Source organism: Vespa crabro, chromosome 19 (assembly GCF_910589235.1).
Source record: "Vespa crabro chromosome 19, iyVesCrab1.2, whole genome shotgun sequence".
In the NCBI taxonomy this organism is placed as follows: Eukaryota; Metazoa; Arthropoda; class Insecta; order Hymenoptera; family Vespidae; genus Vespa; species Vespa crabro.
This window is the reverse complement of record NC_060973.1, coordinates 758,907-778,644: the sequence shown is the minus strand read 5'-3', so window position 1 is coordinate 778,644 and position 19,738 is coordinate 758,907. Positions and strand designations below refer to the sequence as shown.

Genomic DNA, 19,738 nt, shown 5'->3' with positions numbered 1-19,738 from the left:
ACCAATAAATATATATACATATATATATATATATATATATATATAAAGTAAATATGTAAATATATATATACATATAAAGAATATATATACACGTAACATAAATATAAAAAATATATACATATATAATATATATAAACTTAGCTACGAGGTGTTCTTTCTGCATTTTGTCTAGCAATTTCTGGGAAAAACTGTGAGTTATACTTTTGTTTAACAGAAGGTTTAGGTATTTCCTCAGATAAACTAATAGGCAAAGGATCTCCCCTCAACTTAGCAACCAATACTTCTGCTCTTAATTTCTCCTTCTGCTCTCTTAATAATCTTTCCGCTCTTAATTTTTCTATATTTGTTGTAATCTTAGATTTTTCTGAAGATTCATCAGAAGTATCATTTTTTTCTCTCTTTTGCTTTTTATATTTCTTCTTATGTTTTTTATTTTTCTTTCCAGAACTCCTTTTCTCCATTTCATTATCAGAATCATCTAAATCATAATGTCGTCTTTTAACACTTGTTATTTCAGTCTTCACATGTTTTTCTGAACAAACACTGCCCATTATGCTTAAGTATTTCTTCATATCTTGTATAGGATCATGTAAAACCTTCTTTTTCATTTCTACTTCAATATCTTTATCTTTATCTGTTAATCTTTTAGGTAATTCTTCATACCAGTTCTTTTTCCTTAATGCTTCATTCGTATCTTGTCCAAGATATGTAAGATAACCAATTTGTTTCTCATATTTTTCTTTTTCCTCCTTCTTTTCTTTTTCATGATCTACATTAGGTTTATTATAATCAATTTTACCTTTCTCAAGATCAGAAAAAAAATTAACATGTTCTGAAGAACCAGTAGATATTTCTGCTGTAATGTTAGATGTATCAGCCCGCCCATCATACTTAGTTCTTGCTTGCTGCCTTAGAAAGTTAATACGTGCTTCGGTTTCCTAGCAAAAGATCATAATATGATATACATGATAAAAAAATGCAGCTATACCAAAATATGTACTTTTACTGCTTTACTACTTACTGCTTTTTGAATACGTTCTTGTTTAACTCGTTCTTCTTCTGCAGCTTTTGCTTCATCTCGTCTTACACGAGCTATATTTTCTTTCGTTCGAACATGCCATCTTAAATAAAAATATAACCTCTAATATTTTCTGCTAAATGTTAAGAATTTAAACTATTTCCATTCATAAATACATATAAAATAAAACCTTACCTTTTTTTAGGTAAAATATTCATTTTTGTTGAAAATCTGTTTCTTCAAAGAAATAAACAGTATTCAATTCTATAACATAATATTACACAAATACTTCGAATAGTATTTTCCTTTATTTTACTAATTAACAATTATTATTCAAAGCACCAAAGATATTTTAATACCGTAATTATGATTAAACAAAATGTATTATATTATAATCGTAATAAATATACTTTATCAATATATAAAAAAGAACAAACGTCTGTGACAGATACTTTCAGTGTATTCTGAAATTAGCAAATGAAATTTCTTTTTTTTCTGTTGGCAATCTTGGTAGTTGCGTTGGTAACAGCCTATCGTTAAATTATATTCATATGCCTAGTATTCGACCGTGAAGCTTAAATATTTCTTTTATATTACTTTTTAGAAGGTTTGTTTGTTTATTTGTTTACATATATAATTCTAATAAAATCGATAATTTAAAAATTTTATATTTATTAGCAAAATATAACCTAAGCCGATTCAGTATTTGCTTAAATAAAAATGAGAGAGACAAATTTAATTAGATTAGACATTAATTAATATAACTTAGATATTGATTAATATAATTTTTCTTATTTAGGTAATATTCTATCATCATCATGGCCGCAACAATGCCAATAAATCCAAAACCATTTTTAAATGGTTTAACTGGAAAACCTGTAATGGTAAAACTAAAGTGGGGTCACGAATATAAAGGTTACCTTGTATCAGTAGATGGTTATATGAATTTACAACTTGCAAATACAGAAGAACACATAGATGGAAATTGTACTGGTAATCTTGGAGAAGTATTGATACGATGCAACAATGTTATGTACATACGTGGTGTAGAAGAAGAAGACGAAGAAGGAGAAATGAAAGATTAAATTTACATTTATAAGATTTTTGTATTTTTAATTGCTTGTTTAAATTATAAAATAAATAAATATAAGTCTGTACAACCTTATAGAATGATGTCAAGTATAATGAGTTAATAGGCCATGTAAAAACAATATTTTTATAAAATATGTAAATACACAATAATTTAATGTCCTAAACATTTTTTTAAACATGACCATTTTCAAAACATTCTTTTATACTTCTATGCTATTTACAATAGGCTTGGGTCTAAATTTAAAAACAATTTTCTTATTTACAATTGCTTGAATAGTATATTCAGTTTTACAATCTTCTTCTTTTGACTGATTAGTTGAAGAGACAACTTTTTTTTTTAAAACTGCAATAGGTTTAGTAAGAGCCATCTCTTTTCCATACATTACATGAATACCAATTATAAGCATTGGTGTTCCAGATTTTGTAAAATGAAAATCACCAATGTAATGACTATTTGTAATATCTTTTGTACCAAACGATAATTCACCTTTTAATTCCACTATAGCCCACTCTTGTACATCTTGATCACTGATGAAATTTAAGCTTGTTACTTTTCAATTGTATTATTATAGCTATATATATGTATACATAATATAAATATAATGATTGTTACCGTTTAATAGGTATTATCATTTTAATGATTTTCCGTTAAAAATGCCAAAATACATACAAATTTAAAGTATGATATATACAATTTATTCACTTTACTTTTATAAATTTTGTAATATCATTATTTACTACATTAAAATCTATGTCTATGTCTGGATAAGTTATTACTATGATTCTCAATTTACACAATATTTACTCTGTGTAAAATACTTGCTAGATGTCACTACATTTTGTTCATCGTTGATAAAATGGCGTCTGGGTTGAGATTTCACATGAAAATTAACGAGCTTCAAAATGAAATCAGTAGAAGAAGTGATCTTGCTGAATCGTTAAAACGTGAAAATTTTATAGCTGCACGTAAAATTCAGGTTGCCGAATATAAAATATAATTATTTATATAGATATATATATATATATACTATAATTTGTAAGTTACTTTTGTAAACAAATAGGACTTCCATTTCTTAGAAAGTTGCCTAAAAACTTATTGAACAAAATATATGTTAAAAAATGTAATATAATTTTTTCAATTCCTGTTGATATTTTATCATATAATAGGCTTGGTTTCGTGGCATTATAACAAGAAAACATTTATTTATGCTTCATAAAGAAGCAATAATCATTCAGTCTAATTGGCGTGGGTATTACGTAAGAAATAATTTTGATAAAGTTTTAATAAACAAAGTACACCGAATGTGGGAAGATTATTATAATTGCATGGCAACACGAATCCAAGCATTGTGGCGAGGTTATTGGATTAGAAAAACTTGTATAAACTTTTATGAAAGATTGAGATGGTTAAATAATATATATGCAAAGAATGAAGAGATTATAGAAATCATGCAAAAGTTTGTAATAATTTTTTATAAATCATATTAGTATTTAATTCATAATTGTATTCACAGATTCAAACAAAATGAAATTAATTATACCAGAAATGTCCTTGAACGGGAATCATTACTATGGATTTTATTTATACTTTTTAAGGTATCATTTAATATAAGATTCAATATTACTAAAAAATAATTTATTATTTAAACAATGCTTATGTTACAATTATTAAATATCTTTACTTGAATATTGCACAGCTACATCATTTGCTAAGAACAAAAATTAGACCAGGTGTAATCACACGAATTGATCAAAATAATTTAACTTTAATTGAGAAGATGTTAAAATGTTTAAAATATGAATTTTACAAACCAAAGAAATTAACCTTTTGTGAGCATTATACATTAGAAAAGCAATTTTCATCAATTTTCCATGGTACTTCTCTTGCTAGATGTGAAAAAGAAATTAGAAATTTTGAGTACAAATTAAAGACTGGAAACATATCAATATACAGAAGTATAATTACATTGAAAAGTTAAAATAGATTACTTATACATGTATATTTACTTAAAATTATCTTGCATAGGTCATTCTTATACTGAAGAAGAAAAAAGGAGAAGAAATGCAGTACAAAGTCTAGGTCATGAACTTATACAAAAATCTAATAATAAACATACTGTTTCAATGAAAAGCATAGGTATAAATAACAAAACATGTATAAAATAAAAAATAGTTTTGTAATATAATATAAAAGTAAATTATTATATTTATGAATCTTATATTTTATAATTTACATTTATAACATGTATTACTATTTAATAAATAATTTTATTTTATTTTTATCATTTCATTAATAATTTCAAATAGATAAAGAGATAATAAATAAGCAGTTGTTTAAAATTATGTTTAAACTTACAGAACAAATTTACAGAATAAGCCTTTTGTAAATAATATATATAACTTAGAAAATGAAAATGACCAATTAAAATTCCAGATAACTAGATGTAACTATTTGTATCATGTTTTTGTTACATGAGTTGTAGAGTCTTGAATATGTCTATTCATGATTAATAAACACTAATAACATATCATACTTTTAACAATTTCAATATTGTAAAGCTTAAAAGTAACAAAATGATTTTAATAATAATTTTCTTTTTATTAATATCTGACATAACGTGTTTTGGCAGACATCGTATGCAAAAATTAAAGAAAGATGAAGATGTTTGTGAAAAAAAAGTATTACATGAACTTTTTTTAAATTCTAATGCTACGTTTATAAATCCTTACTATAATTGCGATACAGTGGGAATAGTACAAAAAATTCCATATATTCAAGTTCCTTCTGAAAATAGTTTAACAGTTCATTTCTCTTCAGCTTGTGTGAAATGTGGAATGTGCATTGCTATAGCAAATCAAGTTAGCGCAAATATGTATTTTATAATTTTTATTGAATGTGTTATTATTTTTCTATTATAAATATATAATTGATATATTTTTATTCGTGTTTCTAGATAAACGATACGTTATTAGAAATACATGAATCTTTGGATACTTGGTTAAATGATACAGAAGCTGTTATTCTTTTGAGAAATATTTGTAATTTTGGTTTTAAACAGTACGTAATTAACAGTATATAATTAGAATTACTGTTTTAACATTATATAATTAGAAGAGAATATATGTCAGATTAAGTTCATAATTATTTTGATATTCTTTTTAATACTTTAATGTATATATTAATATAATTTATAATGTATATACATATCCATACATACAGACATGTATTGTAGCTACAGTTTACGAGAAATTAATGGCAAAAGATTTATTTGCGATCATGTTCCCGGTTCTACATTAGTAACATCTTCGGGTGATGGCTTATGGGAGGCACAGTAAATACTTTTCTGAATATAAATATAAGTTTTATATCTAGTAATTCTCATTACATGATTTTTAGTTTGAGAGATAATTGTCATGAATATTTGAATGAAATAGACCCATTAGAATTGTATCAGTATTGGCAACAATGGTGTCACGATGATCGTCAAAATCCTAATTTGATTACAATACTTTGCAGGTTTTTATAGATTTAATTACATACATTAAAGTATAATAGATATAATATTTGTAATATAATTACAGAAATGAAGCAGGAAAACTACGTGATTGCAGAAGTATGGATGATATGATCAAATATGAAATACCTTCGAAGAACTATCAAGCAAATGTAAAAATTAAAGTAGAATTCGGATGTTGAAGTACAAATGCTCATAAATTGTTTACGTATCTGTATATCAATTTTTATTTATTCACATTTATACACACACGCACAAACAACATGTATACACATTCTTATATTTGCTTTTATATAAATAAATATATGTTTGTATAACTTAAATATAAAAGAAAATATATTATTAATATTGATAGAACTATCATATTTTTTTTATATTTAAAATTAATAAAGTTACAAGAATTAGGTTTATTACTTCACGAAAAACTTTTGGTTTTATTCATAATTTTTGTAATTAAAAGTGATCAATTTACATCGCACCAATCAGAACGTTTTTTATATACATTTTCCTATTGGTCACAATTGAGGACACGTCATAATAAGTACATTGAGAAAACAATATGGCGGCAAGGAATTCATATAAAGATAGTGTATTTAGTATAAGTATTATAACTTTTATTAAATATTACTTATAACTTATAGAATATTGAAAAGTAAAGATAGTATATAATAGTATATAATTAACTTCGATCACCGATCATAAAAATGGGTAAACACGAAGTGGGAACACCAAAATATATTGCAAATAAAATCAAAGCTAAAGGTTTACAAAAATTACGATGGTATTGTCAAATGTGTCAAAAACAATGTCGAGATGAAAATGGATTTAAATGTCATACAATGTCCGAATCGCATCATCGACAATTGTTACTTTTTGCCGATAATGCAAGTCGTTACATGGATCAATTTTCACGTGAATTCTCTGAAGGATATTTAAATTTATTAAAAAGACAATTTGGTACCAGACGAGTTCCAGCAAATCGGGTTTATCAAGAATATATCTCAGATAGAGGTCATGTACATATGAATGCAACTATGTGGCTTACATTAACAGAATTTGTTAAATGGTTAGGTCGTACAGGCAAGTGTGTTGTCGATGAAACAGAGAAAGGTAAAGAATTTTTAATAAATCATATAGAAAATCAATATCTTATTTTGGTTAATAAATATTATATGCTATAACATTATTCTTCTTAATTTTTAGGTTGGTATATAACTTATATTGATAGAGATCCAGAAACATTAGCTGCTCAAGAAAAGAAAGTAAAAAAACAGAAGATGGATAGAGATGATCAAGAACAATTAATGAAATTTATAGAAAAACAAATTGAAAAGGGTCAGCAACAAATGTCAATCAAGGAAGAAACAGAAGAAACAATTAAAGAACCATTAATACGTCCAGATGATACTACACCTTTGGTTTTAGATATAAAATTAAAACCAAAATCTAAACCAGTTCCTGTAATTAGTTCATCTACCTCAAAGCAAAGTGAGATTTCTATTGAGTGTACCTCTTTCACAGAAGAAACACAAAAGATCCAACCGTTTATTAAGTTGGAATTAAAGAAAAATTGTAGCAATTCGAATTCAGAGAAACACAATAGAAGCGAAGGAGGTTGGCTTAGGGAAAAATTGATAGTGAAAGTAATTACCAAAAGTCTGGGTGATAAATATTATAAAGCAAAAGGTATTGTTAAGTCGGTGGAAAACTCTGGATTTGTTGCCAAAGTTAAACTTACTACACCGGAAGAAGTTGAAGGGCATTTGATAAAATTAGATCAAGAATATTTAGAAACAGTAATACCTGCTATTGGTAAAGAAGTTCTAATACTTTGGGGAAAGTACAAAGGAGAAAAAGGAATAGTGAAAAAGTTACACATAGAAGAATATACTATTGATGTTCAGTTAGAAAGAAAACTTGTTAGAACACTTCCGTATGAACAAGTATGTAAATATATTGATTGACCATCTACTATGCTAAAAATGAAAGTGATTTTTTATTGAAAGAATATTGCCATTATTAATTCGTTTAGAGATAAACAAATATATAAATTATGATTTATATTTCCTGTACATATTCTATATATTCCTTTTTGTACATTTATACAGATTTTCGTATTTATGGAATCTAATGGACTTATCTTTCTTTTCTCTTAAATCAGTTGTTTACCAGAAAAAAATTTTGCTACTAATTTATTTAATCATAAATTTGACAAAATAATTGTATATAATATTTTAAGGTGCACACGTATGTGATAGCGAAATAATTTATAAATTTTAATATACGATATTGACATCATTACTTAGAAAATCGTAGTTAGTAATGTCATATATAATAATAATTCTGTTTTATTTTTTTATCAATATGAAAGTGAAAATAATAAATACTATTGTCAAAAGATGATAATATGTTCTATATTTCTGCAACAGGAACTGCCCTTAAGGCTGTTCATCCCTGGTTTTATAATGATTTAAGTTAACAACGAAAATAGGCGTAATTATATGAGACAGGGCCTGATTTTAAAGGATTGAATCAAGGACTCCGCTTTTTCTAATTTTTGAAAAAGCTTTATTTTCTTTGAAAAAAATTGTCTTAAAAATGGCCTTTTTTGGAGAATAATTTATTCACAAATAACAAGCTTTTCCAAAAAAATCGTAAAACTAGGGTCGTAGATTAAATCTTTGTCTTTAAAAAGAGACCTTCTTTATCAAAATAGGTCAAGAATTACGCCTGTTCTCATCATTGGAATAAATGCTGTGTTTTCGATATTTTTTGCGAAAAAAAAGTTTTGTACCGTGGCGCCTCTCAAAATTTGCGGCGAAGGAAAGATGCTCGTTCTCCACTACTGATTTTCTTGAATGTATATGTTTGTTCCGTGAAGTAGCAATTGCCTGCTTGTTTGTGTACGTAAATAGCTTATGCTCAGATTTTCTGACCATTCCAAATCCAAAGAAATGCGTTTTACGATATTCGTACAAAAAAGCTACAATAACTCACACAATTACTTTAATAAGCTTCGGACAGATAATTCTATGACAAAAATAAGGAGATACGTGTCCAATAATGTGTAAAACATTAGCAAGCATTTAGATTTGTAATTCAGGAATCCCAAGTTCTTGTAATATTATGTGAAGGAATCGTAAAAGTGATTCTTTTTTATTGTATCAATGTAATCAAAAATAATCAACTAATTTATTCTTTTTCTTCCTTATTTGATAATTTAGTAAGATATTACTAACCTATCTTTTATATTTATCTTCTTCACTGATGGCCGATGCGATTTTCGCGATGATCTGTGACACAGCAGCAGTACAATTTAATTTGATGACAAATGCATATAAAGAATAAACATTTTCCGATTATTTTTGAAAAATAATCTATCAAAAAAAGATATACATATAGGAGATTAAAAAATGTGAGTTTGTAACCTATTAACACTACTTACTTTAATCTACACGAAACCAATTATTATATACGCATGAGAGTAATATAATCAACATAAGCTTAACGATATACGATAACGATATACGATAAACGCATTGGTGGGAACAGTATTCCTCGCTTGCGTTTGTAGTTTCTATTTTATTCGTTGGTGAAGTCATACACATTACGAGCGAAAGATGATGAACAGCCTTAAATATGAATATTGCCCGTATGGTTTACAATTAATGGCGCCAGAATATGAACGCATGCGCTTTTTAAAGAATATTCTTTTGCGGCAAATTTGTAAACTTCTTAACAACGTATCAAGGAAAACGTAGTAGAGAATATGACAATCGATAACTTGCATAATACAATCGTAATAAATGTTCTTCGCAAAAAAGATTTCTTGAAAAGTTATAACAAATAACTAGAAAATAAGTGATTGCCTTTGAGATGAATTATCAGAGATATGTTAACTTTCATTATACGTATTTGTAGCTTTTTCGTAAAATAATAAACACGAAAGAGAACGTCAAAAAGGCAATTTATAGATGATTGTTACAATTAAAGGCATATCCATTGCTTGAATGCGCATGCGTATTAAAGCGTCTTTTTCATTGGTCCAATTTAGTTTTCCATACCGAAGATAGAAGGCATTATGTGTATATACATGTTATTGGTTAGAGAGAGAAGACGAATCCACAGTTAGATGAGGAGGGAGAGTAGATAAGCACCAATACAGTTCTAAACGCGTCGCTCGACTGCTCCGGCCTATTCCGACCGTTCAGTGAAGCAAGATACGTGGTAGAGAGTGCTTGTTTCGTACGACGAATCTCTATACCGCTAAAAGAGACCAATAAAAAACGCCACTTCAAAGGAGATAAAATTGAATAAAGTAAAGGGGATATTCAACGATTTGAATAAACGTGCACGCATTAGAATCGTGGTGTTCGTCGCGTCGAAGAACGAGCCGACGAACGATGGCATCGACAAAGGACGACAACGCGGACAGCGTGCAATTTTTCGAAGGCGTAGAGAAGCTCCTCGAGATATGGTTCACCAGTAATAACGCTAAAAACAGACAACTTGGTGATCTTCGACAAATTTCTCGGTAAGTAGACATTTCGATCCGTTCTGTTCGTTCTTGCCTCGCCCCTTTTCTCTGTATCTTCTTCCGTCATTGTCTTCCTTTTCTTTTGTTTTACTCACACATTCATTATTTCGTCTAGGTATATATACCCATTTACTTACCCTCGGATCCGATTAGACAGCCGCTCTACCTGCTTTCTCTGAATATAATGTTTCTCAAATAAGAATTTCTCAACGATTACTTAACTACTTTTCTTTGCGTTCAACGACAAATCGATGACAGAAAACGCGATTGTGGTATAAGCGTCCCTAATCGAAGAGGGTTGCTGCTTTCGTTCGAAAAGAAACGTCCTTTTTCACACTTTATAACCAAAGCATTTAATCATCTCATTATCGTTTTTCCTCATACGACAACCGGCTTCTCTCTCTCTCTCTCTCTCTCTCTCTCTCTTCTCTGTTCTCTTTCTCTCTCCTCTCCTCTCCTCTCCTCTCCTCTCCTCTCCTCTCCTCTCGTCTCCTCTGTCTCTTTCTTTCTTTCTCATAACGATGATCGCGAGACGAACACGACCGGCATTTCGTGACATCAGCCGCAGCTTATCGCTCTTTAATCTCACAAGCTACAAAACCACGAGATCGTTCGATGCTCTTTCCAGTTTATTCTTTTCCATTTCTTTAATGAATGCACATACTCGTTATTAAAGTGATACTTAAAAAAAATCTTTGATCCATTGTCTCCTTTACTCATTCGTGATTTATATTTATAAATGTAGGTTGTAAGCAAAAAAAAACTACAGAACTTTCTTTCATCCTTACTAATAATTACAAATACATTTCGTCGTACGTTTTTGTTACTTACACATTAATACGTATTGTTCGTCCTTGCAATGGCTAAGATCAAACTCGTTTCATCGAGAAAATAATTCATGCTCTTATGTTTTTCTTCTCTCTCACGTACGCCGTACTTTTCGGTAAAGATCGATGCAGCCACTTTCTCGTTCTTGTGATATACCGACTGCTGAAAAACACCGTACGACCATTTGACTGGCCATTTAATTCTATCTGGTATTGATAAATTTTCCATTTTCAGATAATTACTATTTTCAGCTATGACGATCAAAACATATTTTATATTTTTACATATATAAAATTGTTATTGATTTCTTAAAAAATCATTCAAATTTTCATGCAACCAATTACGATAATCGTTATATTGTTAGCGACAAAATTTCGATATATGAAACTATGATATGACTGATCGATCTTTAGTATTTAACTGATTTTTACAATTTTTACATCTCTCACACCTATCGTTTTCTTCTATATCGAATGATTTCGGATGACATTACATAATAAAAACATTAGTCGCCGGTTGAGTACGTCATAAAGGCTTGTATTTAAGTTGGCGTCGTAGAGTAAGAGTTTATTCGATTCCGAGAAAACGAATGAACATCTAGAAGAATAGAACTCGTTTCTCTGATGTGTATAGACATATATATATATATATATATATATATATATATATATATATATATATATGTTGTGTTCTGTGAAACCATTTTCTGCTAATCCGAATCTCATTTTTTCTTATTTTTATTTATTTATTTCTTTATTTTTTTTTAAGTTAAAAATACACTCATGTGTACGTACTTTTATTCGAAATAATGTGATATCATGAGATTAAATTGAAAACATTCGCTATGTTTCTTTCAATATTTTCTTTACACACACATAGATACTTAAGGTTGGTCTATTTACGAAGTGACTTATGTTTCAAATTCGATCGTTATTGATTTCTCTGTGTAACGAACACTCTATACCATAATACGATAATTGTCATTTATTCAATCATCAAACGTACGCCGGTAAAAATAAGAAAGAGATAGATCTTCCTATTAATAACGTAACTAAGTACTTGCTCGTTGAAATGTCTCTTCCTTTTGTTAAAATTCATTGAAATGGTCATCCTCGAGTAAGTAATAATTACATTTGACGTAATATCAAAGAATCACGTGCTTTATCATTACGAAATTTTCGATGAGCACTAAACTCCAACGAATCATCTAATTTCGTATTTCAACGGATCTCATTATACGTACATACATATGTACATATGTATTATTGTTTCACGTTCACATTTGAGAACTCTTCGTGTACGTGTGCGTTCCTCAATTTTCTTAACACATATGTTTTTATCGTATCATATTAGTGTTATGCAACTTGAATAAATCCAAATAATCGCATTCTATTCCGTTTCGTTCTTATATTGTATACTTATAGTGATAAGCTTTATTTCTTTATCGATTATTCTTATCCGCGCGCAAAAAAAAAAATACATTATTTTTAATGTATGCAAGATATTTCACCGATCATCTTTATCATCGATAGAATATATTCTAGAGGAAAAGATGAAAAATAGATAATAAATTGCGTATTTAATCCTGTTCTCTTACCCCTTTAACTTGCATCGATCGCACAACACACAGCAGCAGCGCCCCGCTACTTTTCCCGCTCCCCGTTCCTGTTCAACCTTTTAGCAAAATAGATTTTGTTTGTTGCCCGTCATAGTTCTTCTAAAACAAAATATATAGTATTCATTGCATTTATTTGCAGGATATTACGTGACATCCAGAACAAAGTATATCCATGTTACGATGATCGCCTATACGTCTCCTTTAATATAATTACGATATCGCCCTGATAAATTCGACAAAACTATATACTTTAAGTTTAATTTGAATAGATCGATACTCTGTTGACTATAGAAAATGACTATAAGCATTTATTCCCTGCAGGATCAGCTTTTAACGAGTTATAATTAAGACTATAGTTTACATTAATGAGCAATGTTAGAAAACTCATCCTTATCTGTCAATAAAATGTACATGGAAAACGTCTCTCTCCCTTTCTCTTTTTCTCTCTGAGAGAGTATGAGAGAAAAATTTTGAGACGAAAATTTCTCTGCCATTATTTCTCTATGATCATTATCTACCGAATTATTTAACAATTGACCAATTCCAAAAATAAGTAGAAAATATTTTGTAATATTTTAGAATTGATCTAAACAAAAAAAAAAAATTCATAAAAACATATATCCTATTTGATTTTGTTTTTGAATTATAAGGAATTTTATATCGTAATAATAATTCTTTAATTATATGAACGGTAGTGTTTACGTGAAAGAATTGAGCAAAGTTTCCTACAAAGTTTTCTCTAAACATCTGGACATGTAGAGAAGAATGAAGCTGAACTTGATGAATGAGTTGTAATTTGAAAACGAAGTAAAATAGGACATAGGTTTATATAAACTTTTCTTATTGCTTTGAATATACCGAAGCCACCGATAAAATATTTCTTTATATATTCTGGGACATTCTGTGTATATACACTCATACGCACACGCACGCATATATAAAGTGGTTATATAATATATGTATGTATACTACTCATCTTTTCAAATTGTTTCATTTGACTCTTCTTCCCGTGTCACGTAATAACGTTGAATCTTACAAATTCGTATAAGAAAAAAAGATGATGCATTTTATATATATATATAAAACATGATTGAGACGATGCCAAAAGAATTTTTTTCTTTTTTATTCTTTCTTTTTCATTTTATTTTATTTTTATGTTATTTATTTCTGAAGCATTCTTAGTAACTTTAACATACATTCGATTCAAAAATTCTTTTAAAAATATGCACCGGCTACGTCAAAGGGCAAGTGTGTAACACACAAGCTCCGCGGGATGAGCATTAATCGATTGTAAAGAATAAAATGAAATACCTCTTCAACGTTCTCGAGACCATTGGAAAACTCTCGAGGATATTCGCTTCTATTTATATTATAAATATGTTTAAAAAAACCTCGGAAACTTATTACACGCTCAATGAACGTGTCGATCCACGGATGATACACGTCGTTTCATTCGTGGATCGACATCACAAATTTGAATGTTTCGTAAACAAAAAAAAAAGGAAATCTCTTCATATGCAATATAATTCTAGATAAAATTAAACAATAATTGTTACTCATTAAAATAGTTCAGAAATACGTCACGAGATAATTATAGGTAATTTTTTATAATATTCTATTGATGAAAGATAATAATACAATATTATAGGCGATAATAATTATTCGTTAGTCTTGGAGGTAATGTAAAAAATTCTTTAAGTTCACAGATCTCCTCCTGTTTTCGAAAAAAACTTTCCTGCCTTTTTTTTTTTCTTTTTCTTTACAGAAATACGAGAAAATCCGATTGCCACGTGGAAGTGTCTTAACGATTTATTATTTCATTTGATAATCATGGTAATAATTTATGAATCAATCATTAAAGCAAAGATTCACCAGCTGACATTACTCGATTTTTAAAGAATGCAGTTTTATAAATGTTCGCCACAGTTTTATCCTCCTATTATGTAATTCGATAAATAATATTAATGAGCCGTTTGTGTATCAATGACTCGTGAAAGGCTTGAAGGAGACTTCAAGTTCAAGGGGGGGAGGGAGAGCGAGAGAGAAAGAGGTGGGGGAGATGTAAAAGACAACGATTATGTTCTCCTTGCAGTCAGAATGAATGATGCATCATCGATTAGCATACTGGTGTTGTAGCTTGCTTATATATATATATATATATATATATAAAAGTGAATACTATCATAAATTGCTTAAGACGATGATGATAATAATAATAGCGTTTTCTATGTCGTTCGTTTTTATTAATCGTCTCAAAGTTGTTTTTAAAATAAATTATCCTAAAAATAAAATGCAATTAGAGAGAGATAAAAAGAAAGAACTAATTTTGTTAATTAAAGGAATGATTATTTTGATTTTCAGGCAAAAATGGGAATCCCTGTTGAAGATCGTTAGATGCGAAATTATCAGCTTCTGCCGCAATGATCAAGTAGATGCCTATGTGCTCAGGTAATTGAAAGTTTGCATTAATAATAATTATATGATGCATGTATAATTTAATTATTGAAAACAATCGTAATAGTTCTACGTTTCATTTTGACCGAATTCGCGAAAGATTTGTTCGTTCGAGGTAAGATCAAACTTTCTGTCGAACTGATAATTCGCAAAGTTTTACAAATTAATTTTTTTACAAACTAAATCAACTCTCTTTTTATCTTTTATTTATTTATATTACTGTACATACCTTTGTTATCTCATCGAGTTGCACCTATAAAAGTATCCTGTCCGATCTGTTAGATCTTATGTCACTTCGAGTACGATGAAAGTTTAAAAAAAAGATATGTAATGTAAAAATTTAAAAACAACTAACACCAAGTTGAATTAAAAACCTAAGATAACTCGGATTTCAATAGAATATTAATCTACATTTGCATATTTTTCTAACGATTAATATATCTTTCGTATAGAAATGATAATTTGTAAATGATTTAATTTGTAAACAATACAATCGAGATACTCGAGTCGAACTTTGATTAAGATAAACGTGATAATCTTTAAAGATAAGCTTTTATCTGCTTTTGGTATTTGTACCGTAGTATGTATGTATATACATTTTTCCTTATTTCATACAATTAATTTTAGAACTTTATTAAAATAAATCAACTAATCGATTATAGATAAAATCCAAGTTCGACTTCATTCATAGAACTTCAACATCCTTTCCAACGCGGACATATATATGATTAATTTTGTGATTAAACTTAATATAAGAAAAAAAAATGGATTTAACTAATAACAATTCGATTATTTTAATGGCACAATGTAAATGGCTATTACAGCGAGGTTGTATATTTATTAAGCATTAATGTTATAACAAAGATAGATGTTCTGTTTTTTGATTAATAAAATACAGTGGTTTAGAATATATAATGCTTCAGTTGTTTTTTAACGCTTACGCTTCTTCGTTAACAAACCAAAGTTATTATTATATGATAATCATCGTACTTATAATTAATAGGAATGTAGAAGTATCCTCGCTGAAGTAGCCGAAGAAGCGATTAATTTGCTAATACTTTATCACGATGCCAATGCTATGTCTTTCTGCAAAAATCAACGTTTTTATGTTCGATGCACGAATTGATGTTCAATTAATTATTAACGATAACGTGTTACAGCTAAGGCACTTTGAGTTTTTTTATCCTTTCTTTTTTCTTCTTTCCTTCTTTTTTATTTTTTCTTTCTTCTGCAAAGCATACAGAGATAAACGCTTCTAAATTAAATGTTGGGACGATATTTCCTAAGAAGCAAAGGTCGCCTTGATAAACTCGTAAATACGATAGCAAAACGTTTATCGTTTCAGATTGATTTACAGAGTCCCTATTAGTTTATTAGACCAAATTTGTTTTAAATCCTAACAATTCTTTTTATAATAAGGACAAATTTAAAAAAATAAATGATAATCGAGCCTTATCAATTGCAATGAGAGATAAATGCATACGTCGAAGAGATTGTCTTGAAAGAATCAACAATGGTACTAAAGATTAAGATAAAGACGTTTAAATGAATCATATCAATTACAAACGATGCGATAATAGTAAAGAAACAGGTATAGAAACATAATAGTAAGAGTGTCACAAATATAGGTAGGAGAGTAAAGATTCGTTTTATATTTGATAAAATCGTTAATAACCAATTAACAATGATTAATACGTAATACTGATACATAACGTAGCGCTATAATTTTCTTGTTTATCATATTTATTTTTAGCAATCTACATTAGAGATAACATTTTTATATTATTACTTAGTAGTCAATCTTATCGTTTTCTCTTGTCACTGAAAATCTCGGGTCAACGTCTCCTCTTTCGTGAAATGTCGATAATCGTCGATAACCTTTAATAACGTTATTTTTAATTTTAGGCAAAGAGTTCATTATTTTTCGATAGAGATATCATTTTTCTCGTAGAAGAAGGATACAAATGGAATGTCCAAGACGGAATGATCTTTTGAATTCTTAGAGTTGTTCTCTTTCTTTCGATCCAAATGATATATATATATATATATATATATATATATATATATATATATATATATATATATATATATATATATATATATATATATATATATATATATATATATATTTATAAGGCAGTTTTGTATCATAGCTTAATATCTGTTAAGACTACGTCGCTCAAATGCACAATAATTCGAAATTCATTCGAAAAAAAAAGATATTTTATCACGAAATACCTTTATCCGTGTCTAGCTAAAAGCAGTTTAACTTAAAACTAAAAATATAACTGACCAGTAGACGCCAACTAAATATCTTTTAATAACTTTCATTCTTCGATGACCTTCTTGTCATTCCTGCGCTTAGTATTTAAATGGCGATGAAAATGATTCTCCTTTTAAGAAATATTTCGAGAAATATTTTCTACTGGTTGCGATAAATTGACGTTTATCAATTAACCCTTGATATATTCATTTAACCATTCATCGAACTCTTCCGATTTCTTTTATTTTTTTTCCTTCTATTAAAAGGTATCCGTTTGCGTTTAAATTCAAATTATTTTGCAACCAGTAGTTCTTTTTTCGTATATTGAAATTGATATATTCATAAGTTCTATGTAGATTATGTACAATGCATATTGCATGAATGATTGTGTAAAAGAAAATATAAATTTATTTTCTTATTTCATTAATTCTTTTAAGAACTCTGTTTCAATAATTATAAATAATCTAACCTAATCGACTGCATGCCGTCATTATCTTTTCGTAAATTTTGTTTATGTAAGCTACATATCTCAAAATTTTGTTATTTACTAATTATTGGCATGATTTCATCGTTTTCCTAGAAAGATAATTTTATATATATATATATCTTTTTAAAAAGCGTTATGCAAATTGCTTCATGAATTAGCACATTTCGATTGTTATTAGTATCACAAATAACGTGATTGCAATGCATCAAGAGATTCTCATTTGTTTGATTATATGTATATTATACCAAATAAATGAGGATATTTAAAATATTTAATATGCAATATATTTCATTAAATATATATCTAAAATAAAATAAATTTTATATTTGCAGTGAAAGTAGTATGTTCCTATCAAAGCGTAGACTTATCTTGAAAACATGTGGTACTACAACACCTTTACAATGTTTGGAGCCTCTCCTTAAGCTTGTCGAACAATACACCGGATTTGACGAAGTAGAGGTATGTTTGGATTTATACAAATATCGTCCGTCTTTATAAATGGTTTAATTACCTGAATGGTCATGAACCAATGGTCATTGGACTAAAAAATGGTCTCCTGTCCTGAAAATGGTTTGCACAGATAAGTTCAAAGATTATATATTAAGAAGAAATTTGACATACAGGATTGTTAATTAAAAAATTATGATTAGATCCGTACCTTTTAGTCAAGATTCCCGAGCGGAAGGTTTACGGACGCTTCATTAGTCCCTGCCGTAATAGACACGAATGAAGCACATTTGATTGATGTTTTCAAACAAATATGTATAATATATACTATTTTCAAAAAAATACATAATTTTCTGCAAGAATGTATAAGATGAAAGTACTTGACTATATAACTTGACCTAGTGCATAGTTAAGTGATATCTCTGTATATAGAAAAGCTCTGACATACAAAATATATCTTCACCTCCTAGTTTATTGATCTCTCTAAGCCATGATATACTATGCGTAAAATTAATTTGCATTGATATATAATTGCTACTAACAATGCAATAATTAAAAAAAAATCTAATAGAATTATTCTCAAGCACGCATTCATTATAACTGCATTAGTTTTTCCTATTTTATTTGTTTCAGGATCTCTTCTATTCACGCAAGAATTATAAACGGCCAGAGTTACAAATTTCACCGCATCATGCATTCGAAGAAGAGGTTGCCTTACTCGATACGTATTTTCCTGGTAATAAGATATAACTTTAATTAAATATAACATATTGAATATCTATCTGTGATATTAAAAAAGGAATCAATTATTTTAGATGGAGAAGCCTACTGTTTGGGATCTATCAACACAGATTGTTGGTATTTATACACTCTAAATAGAGAAAAATCCTTACAAGAAAAGGCAGAACCAGATCAAACTTTAGAGATTCTCATGACTCATTTAGACCCTGATGTAATGGCAATTTTTACACGAGATATGTGTTCTTCTGCTGCCGAAGCTACTCAAAAATCAGGAATCGATAAACTCATTCCCAATATGATCATAGATGATTTTTTATTTGAACCCTGTGGTTATTCCATGAATGGTATTTCCAAAAGCGTAAGGATCTATAATATAGAATATATCCTCTACTACATATATTATTTCATTATAATGATTGATTTTTTTTTCTAGGGAAGCTATATGACTATTCATATTACACCAGAACCAGAATTTTCTTATGTTTCATTTGAAAGTAACATTCCTGAAGCTTCTTATGAAGAGATAATACGGCGTGTACTTAACACATTTAAACCTGGCAAATTCGTTGTAACTATCTTTGCCAACAAGGAATCTATTGCTGCTAGCTGTCCACGCGAGCTGGAGCAGAATGATTATTTGAATTCTTCTGAAGCTTGGCTACGTACCGACGCGCAGTATTGTCGTTTCAAAAATTATGATTTGACCTGTGCATTTTATTCAAGATTCCCGAGCTGAGG

The 19,738-nt window shown here is 28.6% G+C and overlaps 7 protein-coding genes across 9 annotated transcripts; 5 read left to right on the top strand and 2 right to left on the bottom strand.

Moving 5' to 3' along the window:
- Window positions 1-67: 67 nt before the first annotated feature.
- On the bottom strand, window positions 68-1,385 carry LOC124430524 (leukocyte receptor cluster member 1 homolog). Its single transcript, XM_046977227.1, has 3 exons — window positions 1,214-1,385; window positions 1,022-1,121; window positions 68-938 (listed from the first exon to the last, which is right to left on the bottom strand). The coding sequence occupies exons 1-3, from the start codon at window positions 1,234-1,236 to the stop codon at window positions 138-140; spliced, it is 924 nt and encodes a 307-aa protein (XP_046833183.1). The 5' UTR covers window positions 1,237-1,385; the 3' UTR covers window positions 68-137.
- Window positions 1,386-1,499: 114 nt separating this feature from the next.
- Window positions 1,500-2,274, top strand: LOC124430529 (small nuclear ribonucleoprotein F). The gene is made up of 2 exons (XM_046977233.1): window positions 1,500-1,625; window positions 1,818-2,274. Exon 2 carries the CDS (start codon window positions 1,837-1,839, stop codon window positions 2,101-2,103), a length of 267 nt encoding a protein of 88 aa, XP_046833189.1. The 5' UTR covers window positions 1,500-1,625; window positions 1,818-1,836; the 3' UTR covers window positions 2,104-2,274.
- LOC124430528 (chromosome transmission fidelity protein 8 homolog) lies at window positions 2,105-2,904 on the bottom strand. The gene is made up of 2 exons (XM_046977232.1): window positions 2,724-2,904; window positions 2,105-2,638 (listed from the first exon to the last, which is right to left on the bottom strand). The coding sequence occupies exons 1-2, from the start codon at window positions 2,741-2,743 to the stop codon at window positions 2,311-2,313; spliced, it is 348 nt and encodes a 115-aa protein (XP_046833188.1). The 5' UTR covers window positions 2,744-2,904; the 3' UTR covers window positions 2,105-2,310.
- A 39-nt stretch (window positions 2,905-2,943) lies between these two features.
- LOC124430525 (spermatogenesis-associated protein 17-like) lies at window positions 2,944-4,308 on the top strand. Of its 3 annotated transcripts, XM_046977228.1 has the most exons (4): window positions 2,944-3,567; window positions 3,625-3,706; window positions 3,808-4,066; window positions 4,137-4,308. In XM_046977228.1, exons 1-4 carry the CDS (start codon window positions 3,317-3,319, stop codon window positions 4,274-4,276), a joined length of 732 nt encoding a protein of 243 aa, XP_046833184.1. In that variant the 5' UTR covers window positions 2,944-3,316; the 3' UTR covers window positions 4,277-4,308. The 3 variants fall into 3 exon arrangements, 1 of the variants encoding a protein (XP_046833184.1); XR_006943787.1 differs by lacking the exon at window positions 3,808-4,066 and having other exon boundaries at window positions 2,948-3,087; XR_006943788.1 differs by lacking the exon at window positions 3,808-4,066 and having other exon boundaries at window positions 2,948-3,146.
- Window positions 4,309-4,318: 10 nt separating this feature from the next.
- Window positions 4,319-5,985, top strand: LOC124430526. Its single transcript, XM_046977229.1, has 5 exons — window positions 4,319-4,969; window positions 5,065-5,168; window positions 5,344-5,442; window positions 5,508-5,627; window positions 5,693-5,985. The coding sequence occupies exons 1-5, from the start codon at window positions 4,685-4,687 to the stop codon at window positions 5,805-5,807; spliced, it is 723 nt and encodes a 240-aa protein (XP_046833185.1). The 5' UTR covers window positions 4,319-4,684; the 3' UTR covers window positions 5,808-5,985.
- A 129-nt stretch (window positions 5,986-6,114) lies between these two features.
- Window positions 6,115-7,686, top strand: LOC124430521 (DNA/RNA-binding protein KIN17). The gene is made up of 2 exons (XM_046977223.1): window positions 6,115-6,735; window positions 6,829-7,686. Exons 1-2 carry the CDS (start codon window positions 6,330-6,332, stop codon window positions 7,587-7,589), a joined length of 1,167 nt encoding a protein of 388 aa, XP_046833179.1. The 5' UTR covers window positions 6,115-6,329; the 3' UTR covers window positions 7,590-7,686.
- A 2,126-nt stretch (window positions 7,687-9,812) lies between these two features.
- On the top strand, window positions 9,813-19,736 carry LOC124430522 (S-adenosylmethionine decarboxylase proenzyme). The gene is made up of 6 exons (XM_046977224.1): window positions 9,813-10,159; window positions 14,970-15,056; window positions 18,145-18,271; window positions 18,893-18,995; window positions 19,075-19,358; window positions 19,434-19,736. The coding sequence occupies exons 1-6, from the start codon at window positions 10,029-10,031 to the stop codon at window positions 19,734-19,736; spliced, it is 1,035 nt and encodes a 344-aa protein (XP_046833180.1). The 5' UTR covers window positions 9,813-10,028.
- Window positions 19,737-19,738: the final 2 nt, after the last annotated feature.